Below are 21,393 nucleotides of genomic sequence, written 5' to 3'. Positions count from 1 at the left end.
TCTTAAAATTGTAATAATTAGAAACTGTTTTGTATGGCTCCCCATAAATGTAACCTACTGTACTAGCAAAAATGACTGTAGTCTGGTCCTCTGCCTACACTATTTGGCAAACGCCCATCTAATAATTTCAAAAACTAAAAGCAATTGCGATAGTTTGCCATTTATTAGTTAGGGATCTATTATTTTACCGACTTTTTAGCCTACAACCTTTTTCAATTATCTCCCCTCTATCTTTTTAGAGCTGCATCACTGAATACGTGTAAACTCACCTAATTGGTTATTTATGTCATTGGCCAGGCCTACTCCATTCCAGCTTTTCTCCGTGACTTGCCGTATGCTTAGTACGATGTGTTTCTATGAGAGCGGAGCTGACTCTGGTTTACAGCGTGGATTCTACGGACGTACTAGACCAACAACGAGGGCAACTAGTAGGATTGCTGCTAACGAGAGCTGTACGGGAAAACGATAAAACACAATAACTGACGATTGAATTTGTTGCAAGTTGCCTACATCTTACCAAAGGCGTACTCCACGCCAGCCAAAGCTCGGAAGCTCGATAGTCTACTCTTGCGTGGCATATAAGTCTGACTGCGTTGACTGCAAAGACAGTGCAGGGGGGATAAAGGGGGTGCGATTTGGTGAAACGATTTATGTTCTGGCGGATATTTTGGATTGCGCCTTGTTGGAGGGCTCATTGAAGACAGTTACGTTTATTTCCCATCTCAGCCGCCACCCTGTGGTCCTGGCCCTTGATTTTCCTAATGCCCATCACTTAGACGGAAATTAATGATAGAAGATCGGAATTCACTTTGGTCTTCAAGTGAATATCGTTCGATTATCAGTCATAAAAGCTCGTGCGCACCATTACTGGTGTTTCAAGAGATGGAGACTGAGGATGCGGATTACTATCATCTGTCGAGTACAGTCAGTGGCACGAATGTCTTGCCAGCCTCCCGTAAATCATTGCTTTTTTGGCAAGAATAGCGATTTGTTGAAATTTATTTCAAGTTATTTATTTGTTATTACCCCTATGTACCCCTATAGGCCTACACACAAACCTGATACTCGGAAGAAGACTTATATCCTCTGAACACGGATTTATATCGACCTGTCAAACAGTGTTTATCTACTGGACCACGTTTTTTTAATTCTTTGTTTTAAAATATTGTTTTGTTATATTAGTGGCATCATCTCCCTTCCACTATTTTGGAATAAAGTTATTTGCTTTTAAGAGAGGTGAATAACTAATCAGGAATGAGATCTGGGACAGAGAGGACTAATTCGACCTTGTTTTTGGGTCTGGTGCTGTCTGTCTCTACTTTCTGCCTGTGGTCCGCAAATGGAGAAAGTAAGTATCATTGTAATTTCTTGCTCAAAATAATTCCGTCTTTTCTTTGGCGGTTTTCTTTATATTTATCCTCAATCATGTGAGTTGTTAAAATGTCATAACCGTAGTCGCTAATTGCGTTTTATGTTACAATGTCTAGTTTGACATTACATATTTGATATGTTATTATTATTTAGTTACAACTGTATTGCTGGTCTGACTACGGTTACAGGCACATGGATATTTGTTTTGGTCCACCTCAGATGGGCTACATGCATGTTAGGCCTCGTAGTTTCAGGTTCAAATTAGTTCAGAAATAAGCCAGTGGGAGTAAATAGCAAAAACAAGTATATATATTTTTTCTTGGCTGAAATAAGCTCTTGGAATTTGAAAAAAAATATATTGTAGGCTACAGTGGCATTGCATAATGTAAACATCTGTCACATCAGTCATTGGAATTGATAGAGTTCCACTGTAGCCAACCATTGATGTTTTATTTTGGATAACTCATAGACTAATGAATTACACCTGTAACAATCTGACCCTTTATAGTTACGATTTCCCTCATGCGAACAAGGATGTATCCAGGGATGAAGGTTACTATTTCAACCATGTGGCCATTTTGCTTTCGTAGTGGTGGTGGTTACGCATGGTTTTTGATTCTGACCAATGTAATGCTACGCACGCACACGCACACACATAATATATAAACATATGCAGATGGCTACGTGTGTAGTGTTTGCTATTAGCCTTTAATTTTTGCGGAAAAAAATATTATAATTTTGTTTATGTTAGCTGTAGGCAATAGGACTTGGACATATTCTGGAGAGACACAAACTAAGTCTAGTTTATTTTACCTGAATGATTTACCACATACTTTTTGTTGTCTCTTACCTACGTACATTCTATGCATTCGACTTAAGGTGCAAGACTGCTCTGTTACTCAAATGTCACTGTACCATAGGTCTGTGCAACTGTTTATGTCGTAGGGTATTCAGAAACGAGGACAAGGTCGTTGGACACAAGTAGCAGATACCACTGTTTATGTAATGAGTAAGCTTGCTGTTGGAAGAATGCTCAAGAAATGCAAAAGACATGTTCTGGAAAATTACATTTAGGGGCTGCAACTGAGCTAAGCTATTTAGTTATCACTACATTTCAGTTATTTAGCAGACGATCCTATAAGCAGGAACTTAGGAGCTCTTGCTCAAGGACAGAACGACAGATCTTTCACATTGCCAGCTCAGAAATTTGATCTAACAACCTTTAATTCACTGGTCAGATTGTCTAATTGTTATTTTATCTGCCACCACTATTTACCATACCTCCTGTCTCATCCACATGCATTTTATATGTGCAATTACTAAACACTTGTCTTTAAATAATGTATTACTAGTTCACACTGCACCACAATGATTCTGATAAACTGAGCCGCCTGTAGAGACATGTTTTTTTTCTCCACTGCCTAAAACAGTGATTTAGAGTTGAACTCCGATCACCCAATGTTTTGGTTATTGTCTGCTCTAAGGTCTTTGACTGTTATCAAAGCTATGTTATTCTCCAGTATTCCATGCTTATTGCAATCCTTTCTCACAGTAGTTCCTGTAAGCTGCAGTAGCATCTCTCAATTGTGCTGATTATGTTAATAGTATTGTATTAATAGCATGCTCTGTCATGTTTTAAAGAGGATTGTTGTTAATCGTGTGCTCCATCATGTTTTTAAAGTGCGCTCCAGAATTGTTGTAAAATGTCAGCCAATAGAAGTGGTACTCATGAAGAAACGTCATCCAGTTGTGTACTACATCACGCTATTCACTATGCTACAACCTCCAATGATTTTTTTCTCTGTATGATAGATATCTTTTTGAAGATAGATATTTTTAAGCATTTCAACTTTTATTTAACAAAAAAGTGTTGAAAGAGTAGTTTTTCCCGAAAGGCAATGACTTGTTAGAATTGTATGAAATCTCCCAGATTGTAGGTCTTCATAGACATGTCTTTTTCATTACAACTACTACAGCCTGTCAGTTTTATATTTCTCGGCTATTGTTTATTTTAGTTCTATCTCCACTGGTTAAGGACAGCTCAGACACCCCCCGTCTGATTTTTCTGAAGCTGAATTATGATGATGCTTTTTGCCATGGAGATCTGGCATTTACATAATAATACTGATTTGCCCAAGGGTGGTGCTATAGGAGTCAACGGGGGGGGGGGGGGGGGCTGTAGTAATCAACTCAAATTCAAAACGTGTAACAAGCATGTCTCCTGTCCCGCTGAGCGACATTCATGACATTTTGTACATACATGTATTTCAAGTTTCCTATAAGGATTTCTAAGCTGGGCTGATGACATTTTCAGATTTTTTTTTAGACCTGTATTGAGTACTTTGGGGGTTGCATTTACAATGAAAGTGAGTATGGGTACCATCAGAAATGACTTTGGCACTATACTGCTTTAGGAGGTGTGGTTGTCTATGTCTGGTTGGTTTTGAATAGTTACTAGCTAGTGTGTTTGTGCAGCCTTGTGAATGTCATTGATAAGAATGGATGTGTGTTGTGCTGTGAGGAAAGGAATGGGACCTGGGATAATAGAGATGATTCTGACATGGAAACGAGGCAGGGAAAGACCTCAATTAGCATTAAAAAAGGAGGAGGACTCAATTGAGAGCTATTGACCAGTGTGGTCAGACCAGCGTCCTCGACACTGTGAATCACAGACTGGGGCATTTCTCAGCACCCCGCTGAGCCTGCCGGGGTCTCACTGCTTCTGTAGGGCTGCACATAAAAACATTTTACTCTTGAACTTTAGGTCCCATTGTCCTTCGACTGACACAGAGCATGGTCATGACACTCCTCTGGGTGGAATTCTACAACATGTAGCTATGACACATTTAACAATAACTAGAGATACAGTAGTATACTCACAGTTATCATTGTTGCCTTACTTTTTGTAATAGATGGCAATGAGACATTGTTGGTCTGAAGCTCAAATTGACCGTGAATATCACTGTTCTTAAGGAATGCCCGGCATAACGATGTAGCCAGTTGTCACAAAGTGCTTTTACAGAACACCCAGCCTGAAACCCTAAAGAGCAAGCAACAACAGGGTTGATGCAGTGTGGCTAGGAAAAACTCCTGGAAAGGGATGAAACTTGGAAGAACCCAAGAGAGGAACCAGGCTCTGAGGGTGGCCAGTCCTCTTCTGGCTGTGCCAGTTGAATATTTTAAGAGTACAAATCGTAATAATTTGTAAATGCATATGGGCTGTGTCCAGAGTCTGTAAAACATTATCCATGTCAGCCGCATGACCAGATGGACAAGGACAATCAGGGGGAGGAATGGTCAGCGGAGTGGCAGCCAAAATCATCACATATCATCAGCTACTTGATCTGTAACACAACCAGGAGGACTTTGGACTGGGACAGCTACAAGTCTTTTGGGCCTCATAGTACTGAAGTGTGGTCCAAGAGCTCATGACCTCCTAAGTTTAAATGGAAAAGGACGTAAGGAAAATTTAGAGAGTGCATTCCTTAGATTTAAAAAAGGAGGAGGAGATCTGACCCTACTCCCCCAGCACAATACTATAGCAGTGTAACATCTTGGGGTTGAGACTTGGGCTCAGTGACACTATGGCCCTATCTGAGGGTAACCCTAGAAAGGCCCAACAGGCAGGAAGTTACTCCACCCACTTTGCCAAGCCCCAACCAGAGGGACACCAACCAACTGCATCCAGCCTACACATAACTTGATTAATCTTTGCTGACAATTACAATGTTAACGTTATACAGCTAACTCCTGCAGTAGCTAGCATAGCTAACAACATACTTCATGATAATGTTGACATCAGTAATTAATGTTTACACCTTCCTATATGAATATAAAAGTTAAGTTTTACTGTACCATTCGTAATGTTTTTAATAGGCTACACAGCTAGGTAATGTTAGCTTGAGAGTTAGCTCAACAATTTCTGCAACCAAGTCCGATCAAAATAACATGCTGTTAACATTCGCTAAATGGCGATTTTTCTGCTGAACCATTGTCAGCTCTTAGGCATGCACTGATGTGTTAAAGTTACATAGGACAAATTGTGTGATTTTATCAATATCATGAAAGGACAACCCATGACTATCCATACTACATTTTTTAAATTCACCTTTTAACTCGAGTCACAGTAAAGAATCCATGCCATTGCTAGTTCCGAATATACTGGGAGAGAAGGAGGGAGGGATAGAGAGGGGGAGAGAGAGGGTTTGGAAATAGAATGTGCAAAAATACACCCGCTAGGGAAACAGACTTGGGTTTGTTGATTGGAATAGTGGAGAGTTTGTGAACTGTTTTATTGGTCTTTGCTGTTCACACGGGCGGTCTCTGGGCAGCCTGGTGGGGCAGCAGACACATGCTTCTATCAAACCCAACCCCAGCTCAACTCTTGACACACACGCAAACTCGCACTCACTCCCAAACACACACACTTATGTTTACTTAACTATCAAAATGAGGACACCAATGCTGATGACCCTTAAAACTTTAACATAACCCTAACGTTAACCTCAACAACATAACTTTTAGGCGTAAACTTAAACTAGCCTTAACTTTACATTTCTGATGGTTATCAAGGCCAATAATGTTCCAACCCTAATGCAGTGGGAGGACATTTGCGGGTTTCCAGACTAGGGATGACTCCCAAAATTGTTAGATTAAATATGTGTTAGAGCTCCAGATAAAATTGGAACAGCACTAACCAATAAGCCTGGATCTAGCTTGTCAGCCCCTGTGGTTTTCTCAGTGTGTATAACTAGAAATGAATATAGACACTTAAAATCAGAGTGTTCCTGAATAATTACTTGATTTTGATGTATTCCTCTATAATTTATTCCTCTGCTTTTTGGGGTAGGTATATAGTTTTTCTTCAAAAAGATGTGGCAATTAAAGGCATCAGCGATTGCGTTTTGATCAGTAATGGATACAGAATCTAACACTCTCTGTTGTGGCAGTGTGGTGGCAGCAATGATCTTCAGTGTTCACTGTTTTCCAGAATTTGGAAGGACATCCATTACAGGTAGATTGCGTTTTGACGTAGTCGTTTAGTCTGTTTTATACATTGGTTTCTTAATGTCTTAAGTCTGGCAGTCGGAGCTAGAAGTTGTTTTGTAGCATTTCCACATTACATTTGTTTTAAGAATGCCGTAAAATATTTCAGAACTAAACCTGGGATTGGATCTGTACTTGACCCTTATAAAGGGCATGCTTATCTGCTGTAAAGGTAAAAACACTAATGAAATACTGTAGTGCAAGTTGGGCCTCTGGAATGGCTGAAATCCAGTCAAGATCACTTTGGGAGAGGTCTTGTAATAAAGCTTGTTCACAAAAATTGCAAACACTTATTTTATTGCTAAAACGTGGTTTGGCCTTCTTAATTCTCTGATGCATACAGTCAAGCAATGGTCGCTGATATCTAGTGGATATACACCGCTTGTCATATTTTCTGGAACATTTGTCAAATATATAATCAGTGTAGACTTTTGAGTTGACATGTTGATTTGCAGGATTGAGTTTAGGCCAACGCAAAACTCTGCATAGTCACTTCATTTGATAAGTGTGGCCGATTGTTCCATTAAGTGATTTAGCATACCTTTCTTGACAGTTGGTGGATGATATACTCCCACAACTGTAATATTTTCCTAATTTTACACTTAAGGGTAGCAATATAAATTCCTTATGAATACAGATAGACCTAAGAAGAGTGACTAACAGGGGATTCTTTGTAAAAATGGCCACATCTGCACTTTTTTTTTAACCTATTTTCTCTAAATACATTGTACTCATCTAGCGTTTTACTGCATCATTTGTATTCTTAGATAACCACATTTAAGATAATATAAATATCTAGATTAGATATACAACTCACTAACTAACTTTGTACATTTTGTTGTAAAAGCCCAAAACCTTTGAATATATGTGGACTGTAAACATATACTGGATTGCTAGAGTTTATATTTCTTTAGCTACTTGTGTGACTCAACTTGACAAGATAACCACTTACAATACCGCTTTCTTTATGCAAGCGTGTAGTAATATGTCAGATATAGTACTAATGATAGCATAGGTTGAGCTGGCATAATTATTTGTAGAAAATAAGGTTACATTATTCACCTATTTCTTCTCCTCATCTAAGGCAGAGGCCAAAAGAAATTTGGACACTACATAAAATGTAAATGAAAACAGAATCCAATGATGTACAAATCATTTAAACTCTGTATTCAATAGAAAATAGGCCATAGACAACATATCAAATGTTTTTGGAAAAATACATGCCCGTTTTGAATTTGATGCCAGCAACTCATTTCAAAAGCGTTGGGGCATGTTTACCACTGTGTTGCATCTCCTCTTCTTTTAACAATACTCTGTGTTTTGGAACTGAGGAAACCAATTGCTGTAGTTTTCAAAGTGCAATGTATATTGTTTATTGTAGTCATTGCATACTGTTTTTATATGCATTTTACAACTTTCTGGGAAAGGGGGTTGTAGATCAATTGGACTGCAAGTTAAAGTTAGTGGTTACCTTACCTGAGGCTGTTTTGGCCAGTCACTTGCTTAAGGCTGCCTTGTAGTGTTGAAATAAAATCCAGGCACCCATGGTTTGGGGAAAGCATCTGCAATTTATAATGAACTTTGCTTCCAGAAAGTATTGTAGTCTCTAAAAGTTACCCCCAAACATTGGCAGTAATTCCGTAACTTGTTATGAAATACCAGGAGCCTGCTGGAATGTTAAATCCCACAACATAGTGAAGGTGTATGAGTTTTCTGTAGTTACCAGTGACTGAATCGTTTCCGTAAAATCATGCTTTAACTCTTCTGAGCTGCTTATCATGATGTTGTTTGATACCACATGACAGTAGAATCAATTTGTGAGTGTTTGAGGTGAACGTTTGGGATCATCGCAGCTATTTCGTTCAGTCTAGCCCCAGAACAACAGCAAGTTTCAGCCCCGGGAACATTGATGTTTCTAACAATGCTACCGCCTAAAATAACGTCCTGAGATGGACTAGAGGAATACCTCCCAGCTCCACAATTCTCATCTGAATTTGAGCAAGGCCTTCCTTCAAATGAATTGCTGCAAAATGAAGGGAGTGGAGCAGGATGAAACGGAAAGCAGTACCAGGATCGGAAAACGCCAATGTTAGACGGACCCTCTGTTGGCAGCATTGAGAAGTTCACCCTGGGATGGTAGTGTTGTCCGGCCAGCATCATTGTTTCAGATGCTTCCTGGGTGCGGGTAATGTCCTTGAAGGCCGCAAAATGTTGTTTCAAGACGTGTAGTTCATTTAACAGCTCAACAGTCCTTTCCTTTAGCTGTTTGCTCTGATGACATTTCTCAAGGATGAATGTTGTCCAGTTCACCAGTTTCACCATGACTATGAACATATTGTAGGTGGTGCATTCAATTTACTGATTCATCCGAGAGTCGCCATCGCCATCATTTCTCTCCCCTTCAATTTGAACTTAAAACCAAAGAAATAGATACATCTGTAAATCTCAACTTATTTCAAAAGTAAATCCAAGTAATTGTAAAACCTACTAAAATGGTAAATAAGAAAATAATAAAATCTTAATTAAAGCAAACATTTGAAATTGTTGGACTCTACTGCTTCTTCATGTCCAGTTGCTCCTGCCCCTTGTTTAATGCAGACACATGGCCAGATATTTTTTACGGAGAGAAAAATAAAAAAATAGAGGCACGAGGCCTGAGTGGCCTACAGAAGCAGTGAAAGCAATGCAACCAAGCAATATAAACACACTGTCACAGTTTGTATTGCATCTACGTTATAGCCCTGTCCAAACATTGTGAATGATATAATGTATTCATGCCGTAGTCACTGGTCCACTCAATTACATTCTAATGTTACTTAAATCAGTGACTGCTAGAGATGCCTAGGAAACTGTTTTACCTGTCTGTCTTAATGAGAGTTATCATGTTAATAGCACACCTTGCACATTAAAATCAATTTACAATGTGTATGCATTAGGTTGACAGCATCACCAAAGTTGTATTGGACATTTCAAACGACATACAGCTATTGGGGTACAGTATTTAATTTAACAGAATTAACAAAGTTTAGCAAGGCAACATTTGGGCTAATTTGAATGGGAATTAACGGCAGGTTTTGATGGGTGTTTATTGTTGTATCCATTCCCAGTGCTGTGGGCTAGGCCACAGTAAAATGCCATCCCGTGAGGTATAGCAGCAGTATTTAGACGACGCAGGGCCCCTTCTACCTTTGGCTGAGAGGTACAGAGATCTGGTGGCATAACTGGGACTAGTGGGTGAACAAGTAAGACTCACATCCTGGTAACTGGAGGTACTTGGTCTCTCTTTGCGTCTCCCCACCCCCCAGCCCTGGTTCTCCTACATGGACGGTGATGCCGGGCGAAGGGGTTAGGGCAGTGTGTGCGTGTATGAGTAGCTCCGCTCTCACCCTGCAGTACAGAGCATCGTGGCAGGCAGCATGCTCCTCTGCAGGCAGGGAAAGAAAAGTGTGTCACTGTGCTAGTTTGTGGGAGTACAGTCCAATGCTGTCCTACGGCTTCTCCAGGCCGCCGGCCGAGGTTTACAATGCTTAATTAAACACTTTTCTTTGGAGTGGGCTGTCAGAGTATCATGCAGTCGGGCTGCAGATCACATTTTATTGTTCTCCGGAAACCGGAAATCCTCTTTTTGGACAAACCATATAAATAAGCTGTGACATACTGTAGATGGGGTTTAGATGGGCGCCTAACTAAAGTTTCAGCCCTACCTCAAATAGCTGAACTGTTAATGTTAACGCTGTTCATAAACACCCCAACTGCTATATTTCTGCCATACCTGAATAGCTCTACTGCTATTGTTCCAGCTGTACCTCAATAGATGAGCTGCTAATACCTCCGCCCTACCTCAATAGATCAACTGCCGGTGTTTCAGCTGTACCTCAACAGATCAACTGCCAGTGTTTCAGTCGTACCTCAGTTGTTCAACTGCGAATGGTATTGTGTGAACTGATGCAAAACCATTAAACGTGACTGTTGACTATGTTTGAAATAGGGCAGGTGGGTGGTTATCACCAACCGGTCCTGTTGCGATGGGTCAAAGGAGAGGGTTTGGAGTGCGTGTGTGTGTGTGTAGGGGGGGGGGTGTTGTGTTACATCTCTGGGTCTGATATCTGAGCCTGTGCTTTTGAAGTGAGCACCACGCAGCGGAGGTGGCCCACCAGACCCACCAGTCAGATGATTTTCAGCATGTGGGGGATTATGTCCAGTTTAGGAGGCAGGTGGGAATGACTGGGTGAGAGGGAGGGACCCGGTCCGCTGCCATCGCGCAGCCCAGAAGGCTACCACAGTCATCTACTTATCTGAGAAAAACAACGTTTATTAAAAATAGATCGGCCGAGTGGACATGCCCTTTCCCGGAATGATCTTACGGACTGTTGAATGGTTTCAATAAACAGCTTATGGTCTGTTGCGTAGACGTCCTCATCTTTGGTGGGATGCTGCTTGACTGTTGAAGTCCAGTTAGACCATGAGGTGCTGTTGAATGACTGCAGCTGATATCCTGTAATAGTAGAGTTCTACCACTCTTGGATTGTTGCTTTGGTGCTAAAATGTCACTCACTACGGATCTTTGAGATCAGTCCTTTTTTTTTTGACTGGGTCACCTGCCTGTGTGTGTTTCTGTTTGTCTTCGCGTGTATTCTGTTGTGCGTTTGTGTGGATGTAGGTGACTGAGTGTCCTTGTAATGTGTCTGTGTGTGGGATGACATTCCTATGGGAGGTCAGGGCAAGGTTATCAATCATAAACATGAGCCGCTATATCCCATTACATGCTGGAGATATGTGTGTTTACTCAGCAGTGTGAACAGCACACAGGGACAGGAAGGACTTTATTCTATGTGTGCTTATCCCACTGGGAGGACTGTGGCTAGACAGCCATTACACAACAATAGGAAATGACTCCTGTCAGGGCTGGCATTTTATTAATCCCCACCATACTCTCTGTTGAAATATTTTTTGTAGGATTATGAATACCTTTTCTTTATATCAAATGCAGTAAATAAATGAATGCATGTAATGAACCTTGATTAATCATTATAGATTTTTAAGTATTAGTCACAAGAAATAGATCAGGCTTGGCAGAAGGTACAGCTCCCCAGTGGTTTAGCTTGGAGATAGATCTACTCAAACCTTTTCCTAGGAAATGATTTGAATTCCTGGTGCTTACCATGGCTAGTAAGAAAACAGGAAGGTGGGTGTGTTTCTTAAATATTAATGTCTTTCATTCTTTCTTTCTTTTTCTTTCTTTCTCCCTCCATTTAATTTGCATATTGTGGGATAAGAACAGAGACATTGCGATTAGTTGGATTGCCACAGATTCTGTGGTTATATTAGACAATCTGTTTCAAGATGTGTGGTCCCTTATGTAATTGCCAATAGTCTCTTTTGGACAGGCTTAGTGAACAGAATTTGTAACATAGGTCTGTCATGATTTGACTCATGATACAACATCTGGTAATGGCTGCTAACAGCCTAGTGTCTAGAGCGCTGGGTCGGCATCCGAAACAAGTAGCATTAGTTCTGATGCTTTAGACACTTCACGATTTCACAGGTGTTAGCATCTTTCGACTTTTGGAAGGGGTTGAGACAATTTTGGAAATAGATTTGCCTGTAACTTTCAAAAAGTGAGGGGTGGAGCGCTTCTTTCTGTTTCCAGTCCTCATTCTGGCTTTTCTCTTTAACACTGGGTTGTTCAGGTTTTTCTGTGTTTCTGTGAATGGTTGTAGTTAATATACCTTCATGATGGAGCAATGAACAGTATATTGTAATGCCTAATACTGTTGTAAAGGACAGATATTTTTAGGATTTTTAAATTCTTTAGCTAGTTCACTGCTATAGTAAATAATACAAAAAAGTACAATGTAATTTTCAAAATGTAATATGAAATGAACATCTTATTGTCCCTCAGTAATGAGGGATACTGGTTACCATCAGGCTTGGAATTTTGTCATTTTAGGGGCAAGGTCATTTGGCCTTTGGTATCACCAAATTATTTGGGACACAATGGCCATTGAGTGAAATAAGAGGATTTGGAGCTTACAAATAAACAACCTGAATTGTTGATAAGAAAAAGACCTAAAAACATATATATTATTACTTTTTATTCACTTTTTAATATCATATTTTGAATGATAACTTATTATAACTGATATGTTTTTTCCAGTTAAAACATTTAATGATCATGTTTTAATCCTTGAAATTACATCTACTCCTCCCTCAAATTTTTTATAGATTCTGGAATCTGTTTAATTTCAGAAGATTTAGTTGGGAGTGTTCGCAATACAACAAACGGGCTACGGTATTGACAGTTAAGTAACGTTAAGGATAGCTAGCCAGAAGGATAACATTATCTCAGTTACCTAAAAGTAAACCGCTAAGTATCCTTTAACATCACAATCACCTGCGCTAATGAGTAAGACCTAAATAAACAAATATAGAGACTTATTTGTGCGCGGAGAAAGTCTTTTTTTTTTTTTTTCACCACAAACGCTTCCATTTCGAGTGATGTCAAACCTAACGTTACTTCTCGGGATGCTTTTTAAATTATATCATGCAGCAGTTCTAAATGCAGTCTGTAATTGCAGTCATGAACGGTCATTTATTTAGGCAACATGAATGGTCATTTGTTTTTTTTCTCATTACAACTGGAGCATTTTGTTGCAAAATGCAGTTTCTTTTGGTCATATTATAGTTAATCCCTTTCCCTTCAAAATGTTTTGCAACTGACAAGTTTTGTTTGGAAATCAATACAGACCTGGTAATACAATTACTGCCAGAAACATCATTTTAAACACTTGTAAAAGTTGGAAGACGCATAACAAACCACTTAATGACCAAAGTCCTCTTGCCATTACTCTATATTTGACTGGATAAATAACATTATTTTGTGTTAATTTGGACCCACTGATTCTGACTCGATTGCTGGAACAAGTGACTGGATCATTGGTGTCCAGGACTGGGACTTGACTTCATTTAGCCATAGGGACTCGTGACTTGACTCAGATTTGAGCATAAGTGACTGGAGACTTTACTCCGACTCGACTACATCTCTGCACTGCAGCATCTGAAAATACATTATTTCATTTTGCCTTCTGCTTTCATCAGCAATGGGTTCAGGCTAATAGTATGGTCTCAGTCTCGTCTGGCCCTATGTCCTCTGTCTGTAGCCAAAATATCCTCCCTTGCCCTGTCTCTCCCCTACTGGACCTCCCCTCATCTTTTATTCTACTGACTAAGGATGGCAATCTTTTTGTGCATGTGCCTTTACCTTTGCTTTACACACATATTGTTGTGATTTCCTGTGGTCTCATTCCCTTCTCAGTCATGAATGCTGGTTATTTATGTTGTGCCAATGTTGTTTCAGTGTATTCTTCATTGATGTGTAGCGTGCGCCAAGTGTTTGAATCCAACGGAGGATAAAGAGAATGAAACTCTCAACAGGCTTAGTTTGCGTAACCATTTCCATAGCGTTTGAATTTACAGTGGCCTGTTCGAGACGTACCAAGCAGGATTGGGGCCGTCAATTGAGGAACTGCACTGCACAGGAACTATAGAGTTCAGATGGGATCTGCATGTTTATAGAAGCTTCAGGATCATAAAGCCGAGGAAAGAAAGATCAGTGAAAAGGGAGACCCACAGCCATTCTGTTACATTAAATCCTCAAACAGGAAGTGAGGCCAGCAGTTTGTCTTTACTGACAAATAGTTTTTTTGTGTTTGAACTCAACCCTCCTTTCTCTCTTGCTATTCAAGTAGACAGAAAAAAAAATTCTCAATGAAAAACTGAAGAAATGCAGCGTGATGGCTCACAAGTGGACCCCCAGGGCTTTACTTATGAGGAGAAAGCAAATACTATTTTTACCGGCGTAATAATTTCCATTCTAGATTTGTGCATCACACAGACGGGAGCATATCATGGCCATTCATCCTGATAAACGATGTGCTCGCGGTGTTTGGCAGGTTTTGAGTGTATTTAGAAAAAAAGATCTTCAAATGTTCTTTTGCTGCATTACTAAAGTTGAATCTCATCTGGGAGTAAATGTCTGGCCGATGGTGTGGTATGTGTTCTGTGGATATCATTCATCTTTAAGTAGAGATTAGATGTTTTGGTTTCCATTTAACTTAAATTCCAATCTAAGTAGCTGTAGATCAAAATGATAAAACTGGGAAGCTATTGTTGCGCTAATTATTGTAAGGTTAGATACAGGTTGGCTCATTGTTCAGCTTTGTGGGAAAAAGTAGAAAACATAGCATGAGTTAAATTGTAGGCTACCAGGGATCAGTGCTGGGTGATTTAAAGCACGACTGTCTCACTGGACTTGCCCCGTGACACACTGAGATGGTGTCCTAAGCCTCCATAAGAACTTAACAGGTTTACCCAAAGGAGCTCATTTGTCAAGACGTTTGAGTCGTTTGAAATTAGCATTTTAAACCTTTGTGACATCTTGTTGTGGGGTTTTCTTTGTTATGTTTATATCACATGCATGAGAATCTCAAAACATTCCTTGTATGGTAATATCAAGGCTGTAGCTCTGCTAGAACTGGTGTGAATGGGCTCTTCAAACAAATCGTTATTGTTATTACATATCAATGAACCCAGATGAGATGGTTTGCTCTAAGTAATCTTGGATTTGGATGATAGAGGACAGGCAACAACCATTACATTTGGATGGGTGATGTTTTGCTTACATTCTGACAGTATATTTAAAGGCACCTAAAGGTCAAATTTGAGGTGTTTATAGTCACACACACGTACATTTGCTGAACTATTGTGTTGGTTTGAATTGAAATGGGTTTTGGCATATAACACTCCTCCCATACACCCTCAGAGTGTGGTCACAGCAAGGGATCAGCCATTGTTTACAGTGACCCTGGGAGCAAAGGATCAAGTGCCTTGCTCAAGGGCAGATCAACAGATGTTTTCCTCCGCTTGGAGGTTTCCAAATGACAACCTTTAGTTAACTGGCCCAAAGCTACAACCGCTAGGCCTCCTGGCCCCCAAAGATAAACAGAGGCAGAGTTTATATTATCTTTTATCATACCAGTCAATCAGCGATGAAATCCTTTGCTTCTATCCATTCCGATGTGTAGTTGTTGACAGACACAATTAAAAGGTGAATGTCTGGGATGAATAATAGATTCTAATTGGGATAACATGTTTTACTATTCTGATAGGGATAATTTGCTGGTCCACAAAAGGATAAAGGCAATTTTTGGCTGAAATGTAGGGTATTGGGTACATGTTACAATTGAGATTAGGACTAAGGTTTTAATAATAATTATAATTACAAATGGGATTTATATAGTGCTTTTCAAGGACCCACAGCTTTACAATATTGGCATCAAACAAAACAAAAAACAGGAGTCAAAATGCAATCAGCAGAATCAGATTCTCAGGTATCGATTTTATTTTACATGTGATGTATAAAAAAAGATTAAGATTATGTATTCAAAGATATGAGAGATCTGAGCCGGTGAAGTTCACGGAGGTTTGGGGTGAAGTGCTGCCAGGACTGATGTGGGTGAGCAGTTTTGAGCCAGTTGGAGCTTATGGTGGGATGCAGAGTTAATGCTGGAGAGTAGAGAGTTGAAGTACAATAATAACTAAGATAATAACAGTATACTAATGCCTAATAATAACTGATGACCTCTGATTTTACTTTCCCCTCTCCTCCAGTCTGTGGTCCAAGTATCGACATCCGCAATGACATCAGTGAGTTCAAGCGTTTGGAGAACTGCACGGTGGTGGAGGGCTACCTGCAGATCCTTCTCATCGGAGACAAGACCAACAACCTCAACCAGGAACTGTTCCGTTCCCTCAGCTTCCCCAAGCTGACCGTCATCACAGACTACCTGCTCCTTTTCCGCGTCTCTGGTCTGGACAGCCTCAGCACACTCTTTCCCAACCTCACAGTCATCCACGGACGCAACCTCTTCTACAACTATGCCCTGGTGATCTTCGAGATGACCAGTCTGAAGGACATCGGCCTGTACAACCTGAGGAACATCACGCGAGGGGCCATCCGCATTGAGAAGAATCCGGAGCTCTGCTACCTGGACTCTGTGGACTGGTCTCTAATCATGGATGCAGAGTTCAACAACTTCATCGCCGGGAACAAGCAGTCCAAGGAGTGTGGTGACGTTTGCCCAGGCATCATGGAGGACAACCAACAGTGCATCAAGACCAGCTTTAATGGCAACTTTAACTCTCGCTGCTGGACATCCAACCACTGCCAGAAAGGTACAGTGCTCTGAGTTTGTCTCCTCAAATGGTGGGCTGCGCTGGCATGTTTTTTTTTAACAAACTTTGTTTGCGTCTGAGATTTTATTTCTTGTGCTTTTTGTTTAAGGGTTAATTGTAGATTATTTATTCGATATCTGGGTATTTGGCAGTGTTTGTCTATCCAACTTGTGATTCAGAGGTGCCTTTAATCTAGGTAGGTAGGGATTTCTCACAGACATCTCAAATTGTGCATTTCTTGCCCAGTGAATAAGACCCATGAAACCCTGCAGTATTTTTCCATCTATATATGTCCATTTGCAGGATTGTCCCTGTCTAGTCAGAACGTTTCCTTTGTTAAAGATGCAGTCTGCTATATTTGGTCACTGCTTGGTAAAGTGGTGCTGTCGAGTCAAAAAGGGTCCCTGAAAATTGTGTACGCTGTCATGTGTTGATTTGTGCCCCATCAAAACCAATCACTTTCAATCTTTGGATTTCATGGCAGTTCTACTTAAAGATTATCCCCATCGGAAATTGTGTTATCCATCCCAAAATGGGAGGTTTAAAAATCTATGTTAACTGCTAAAGTCCCAGACTGTATCCTCAATTATGGAGGCTTTTCCTGTTAATCAAGACTAAGAATGTATTCATTCAGAACAGGACATCACGGGATAGTGTGAAACAATGTTTTGGCCTTTCATGTTCCTTGGTGCGTTGTTGTTTTTTTCTTGTTTATTTATTGCTTGGATAGAGACACACATCGCATACAATTCTGATCCCGGCTTTGGACACCCAGCCTCCCACCTTAACATATTTGTTTGTTTGGTCTAGACAATTATACACTGAAGAGATTGAACCTGGCCGCTTCTCTAAATAACGCCTCAAGTGTTTCTCTGTGTAGACAGTTTCTTCAGAATCTTGCTAGTCCAAATCAAAGATACTCAGATGCATGTTTTGTCTGGTGAAAAAGATAAGGTCAACCTTGACTTAAATAAGCCTGGGAGGAGAACAGGACTCCCAGACTTCTACGGCTCCCGCCCGCCTCTGGCTCCTCTTTTCTCTCATCAACATATAATGGTGGGAAAATATTCTCCCAGCCCTAGTCTTTTGAAGACCAGGTTACTACTCCCATGTATATCTGGTATTTCTAAACATCCCCACTTCCTTTCAGACCCATAAAACAAATAGAGGAAATCAACCTCTAGTCACTTCCTTAATAAACATTTGTGTTTCTATAGAATTGTCTACAATAATATTGTTAGTTGGATGCAGCATTATATACATGACAATGTTAAGGGTCAACATCTTTGTGTTTCACAAGATTTGTAGCTGAATTTTCTGTGGATATTTTTTAACTGCTCCCACAGGACCGTGCCTCCAACTTCTAGTCAAGCAGGGTAAATACTCTGATCCTTATGGTCTCACCTCCGGGTTTTAAGACTAACAGAGACCCGTTGCAAGGTGACCTCAGAAAATAATGGTTTGTTCAGTGTGTGCAATTGTGAATTGGTGGTAGCACAGCTACATGTGTAGATTGAAATCTCACTTACACAACGTTCCGCCTCTGAGTCTAGGAGAGATGTGAGAGTCGAAGGACCCATTTTCTCTGGCTCTTACTGAAGGACAGATACTCCACTTGTCTCCGCCTCTCTGCATAATTGCCTTGATTTTCTCCAGTACAGATGTTTCTTCAAGCTTCAAGGCAGTGCAGTGGTTTCCTAGTCAGTCTGGACCAGTCCTTTACTCGGAATGCCTCTCTTTAATTACAGCACATATAGGAGATGCTGGTTGCTAGTACGACTACTTTAGCCTTTAGAGGATGCTTTTTACAAATCAAATCACTGGTTATTGGTCTTTCGGAAATCGTATCAATGTTATTTACCTTGTGCTTTGTTAAAGACAAGTGTAGACCAACAGCAAAATGCGTAGATTTTCGAAAATGCAGCTGGAAAAGTGAGAGAGAAATAGAAGTAACAAGTATGAAGATAGAAATCACTTATGTTTGTCTGTTCAAAAATGCCACCATCCTATACTTGCTTGTATGTACTGGCACCGTGCAGAGTGAGACAACCCTATCCTGCAAAATGTTTGAAACAAATGACCAGAGACGGGCATGAAAAGAGCTTCATGTCTTTGGAGTTTAATTCCTGGCTGTACGTTCCTGTCTGGCTGGGGCGTGGGTAGGGTTACCTGGCTGGAATTTGGCTCTTTGTGTTGGGAAACGCAAACCTGAGCAGTGGAGATTCAGGAGGGTACTGGGTTCTCCTCAGTAGCAGGCCACAGCGTGTGGAGAGACGCTGACATCAGGAGGGGGGGCCGGGGGGGGGGGGGAAATGTCACAGAAATGTCAAGTGTACCAGCACCGCGGCAGGCTCTCACTAACACCCCGGAGGGGACTATAACCCAGCCCCACTCCCTCCACCTCGCTTCCTCCTTTCCTGCCTGCCCTCCCACGTTGCTCTTCTTTTATTGCCCTCCTTGATATTTTGACTAGTATTTCCCTCTCTCTACCACCAGCCTTATCAGAGAGGGTTAAGCGCTCAGGCTGTGTGACGTCCCTTCAGTGTTAACACCCTGTGTTTATTCTCTTAACGCCTCTGTTGCAGTTGTTTGGCTGTGCTGTGGCCCTGTGACATCCGGTGGTAGTGGTGGTGGTGTGTTTTAGGGTGTTGTGTCTGAGCGTGCTCTCTGCCCTCATGCTCTCTTGTTGCCCTGTTTCCGAGCTGCATGTGTTTCTGAGCCTATGGTGACTCACCGGGGCTGATTGTGCAGCTTGTTTCGGTGCTAACATACAGTATGTACTCCGATGCATTCTTGAACCGTACGATTCGTTATAATTTCTTAAATCTTCTATTTTGTGTGTTCGTCCTGTTGTAGAATTAAATGCCAAAAGGTCAAACAACTGCTAAAATGTCACTCTGGAAAAAAGAATCAAGACTATTGATTCGGTAAAGAGTTGTTCTGGTTTGGAATCTGGGACAAGCATGTTTTGTTCCTGGGTGAGGGCACAGTGCCCACCGTTTTTGTTTACATGTGGGAATGATTTTGGAGTGGATGTGCTCAGGTCTACTTCTGAAGTGCTCAGCTTGAAAATCAAAAACACGCAATCAGTTCTTTTTAAAATGTCATTCATTTCTACCACTCAAAGACATTTTAGACACGTTTTAGTGTGTGAGTTAATATAGAGCCGAAATGTCACTGTGTAATTCACACTTCAGTCCTAGCTCTAAACCCCAACTGAATCCACTTTGGACTGCGGAGGAGCATTGGTGGTTGGCACCGTTGCTCTCTCCTGCTCTGGAATACTTCTGCATTTGCTAATCTGTTTACTCCCTGGATGCCAAAGACACACTTGATATCACGGCTCTGAGTGCTCTGACCTGGAATAGGCCTATGATATACAGCACAGAGCAGTTTCAGAGGACACGTGGTGATTAAGGCTTTTAAATTAAATGTTTCGTTTGTGGGATTCGATACATTAAATGTACATCTACAGCGTAGCCAGAATGTGACTTGACAGGACTGGGGAAAGGACCTTGTGACTGTCTCTTTCAGTAAGTGTATAAGGTAGACATTCCTGCTGGCTTAGTCATTGCAGCTCTGAGAGGATAAAGAGTGGAAACACACTGAACAGCCTGTATGTACAGCGCAGTGGCTGCGGTATGGTGGACAAAGAATGTTTGTGAAAAATCAAGAGATTGAATGGGAGTATGGATGATGATTGGGATGTTCTAGACTGATGATTTTGTGTGTGTGTGTGTGTGTGTGTGTGTTTGTGCTCAAGGCGCTGTGTCATACAATTGGCTGTGTTGTTTTTGTTTAACTCCCGTAATCCCAGTCCCTTGTCTTGACATGCAGGGAAGGCTTTCAGTTTTTTCGGCTTTCTCTGAGCCTTATCAAAGGGCCGTGATGAGGGACAGGAAAGGGCTCCAGTTCCAGGGGCTTGGCCCAGCCTCCGAGTGCGCGGTACTCTCCTGGCGGTGTGGTAGTGATGCCGGTGACTCACTTCCTGGATCCATCTCCATGTGCCGGGCCCGCTTGCCGCCCAGGCAGTGTACCGCAGCAACGACCGAGCCCTGCCACTCTGTTGATCAGCCACACAGCGCTCCCTCCCCGCCGCCCTCTACGCCCTTCTCCACCACAGTAAAGACAGCATAATCAGATCCATCATCTTCTCCTCCACTGCCCTCAGCCCTGCAGCGATGTGAATGGATCACGGGCAGCTCACTTGTGAAAGAGAGAAAAAAGCTGTGGGAAACTGGGGCTGCCTGTGCACACTGGTTAGCTAGCCTAATGGCCATGTTTGTGTGTTAGTCAACACGACTTTGACTTTAGTATACTGGCTGCTTGTGGCAAGTACAATTCTGTATTTCACATTACAGCAAACCTGCTAAATGAATAAATGTGTACATGGCGCAAGTAATGCAATGTTTAATATTTAGTAGTTTTATTTGGATCCCCACAGTGGCAGTTTGTTCTTACTGTGGTCCAGACACAAAGTAAAAACAGAAGCATATGGTATGTTTTGTAAAAAGATGATAGAAACTAGGTGATTTAAACATCTACTTACTATATTGTGTATCTAGTGTAATTACATCACTTCATATTGCATAATTAAATGTTACAGTTCTCCACTTTGTGTGCATCAATGTTTCTTCACAGTCTGCCTCATGCAGTAAGCAGTTCTTTTTATCTGTTTTCTTAAATCTGATTTCATTGGTAACTACCAGTTACCTGGGGTGTCAGAGAGTTTCAAGTAGTCAT

The 21,393-nt window shown here is 41.0% G+C and overlaps 1 protein-coding gene across 1 annotated transcript in view; it reads left to right on the top strand.

Annotated features, from left to right (window-relative positions):
* Positions 1 to 358: 358 nt before the first annotated feature.
* The window catches only part of igf1ra (insulin-like growth factor 1a receptor), a 98,539-nt gene continuing 77,504 nt past the window's right edge, over positions 359 to 21,393 (top strand). Inside the window, exons 1-2 of the mRNA XM_010892698.5 lie at positions 359 to 1,348; positions 16,087 to 16,650. Of these exons, the coding sequence (XP_010891000.2) occupies positions 1,255 to 1,348; positions 16,087 to 16,650 (658 nt within the window). The 5' untranslated portion in view covers positions 359 to 1,254. The remainder of the gene's footprint in view (positions 1,349 to 16,086; positions 16,651 to 21,393) is intronic.

This window comes from Esox lucius, chromosome 19, assembly GCF_011004845.1.
Source record: "Esox lucius isolate fEsoLuc1 chromosome 19, fEsoLuc1.pri, whole genome shotgun sequence".
Taxonomy (NCBI): domain Eukaryota; kingdom Metazoa; phylum Chordata; class Actinopteri; order Esociformes; family Esocidae; genus Esox; species Esox lucius.
Note: the sequence above shows the minus strand (reverse complement) of the source record. Positions and strands in the feature narration are given on the sequence as shown.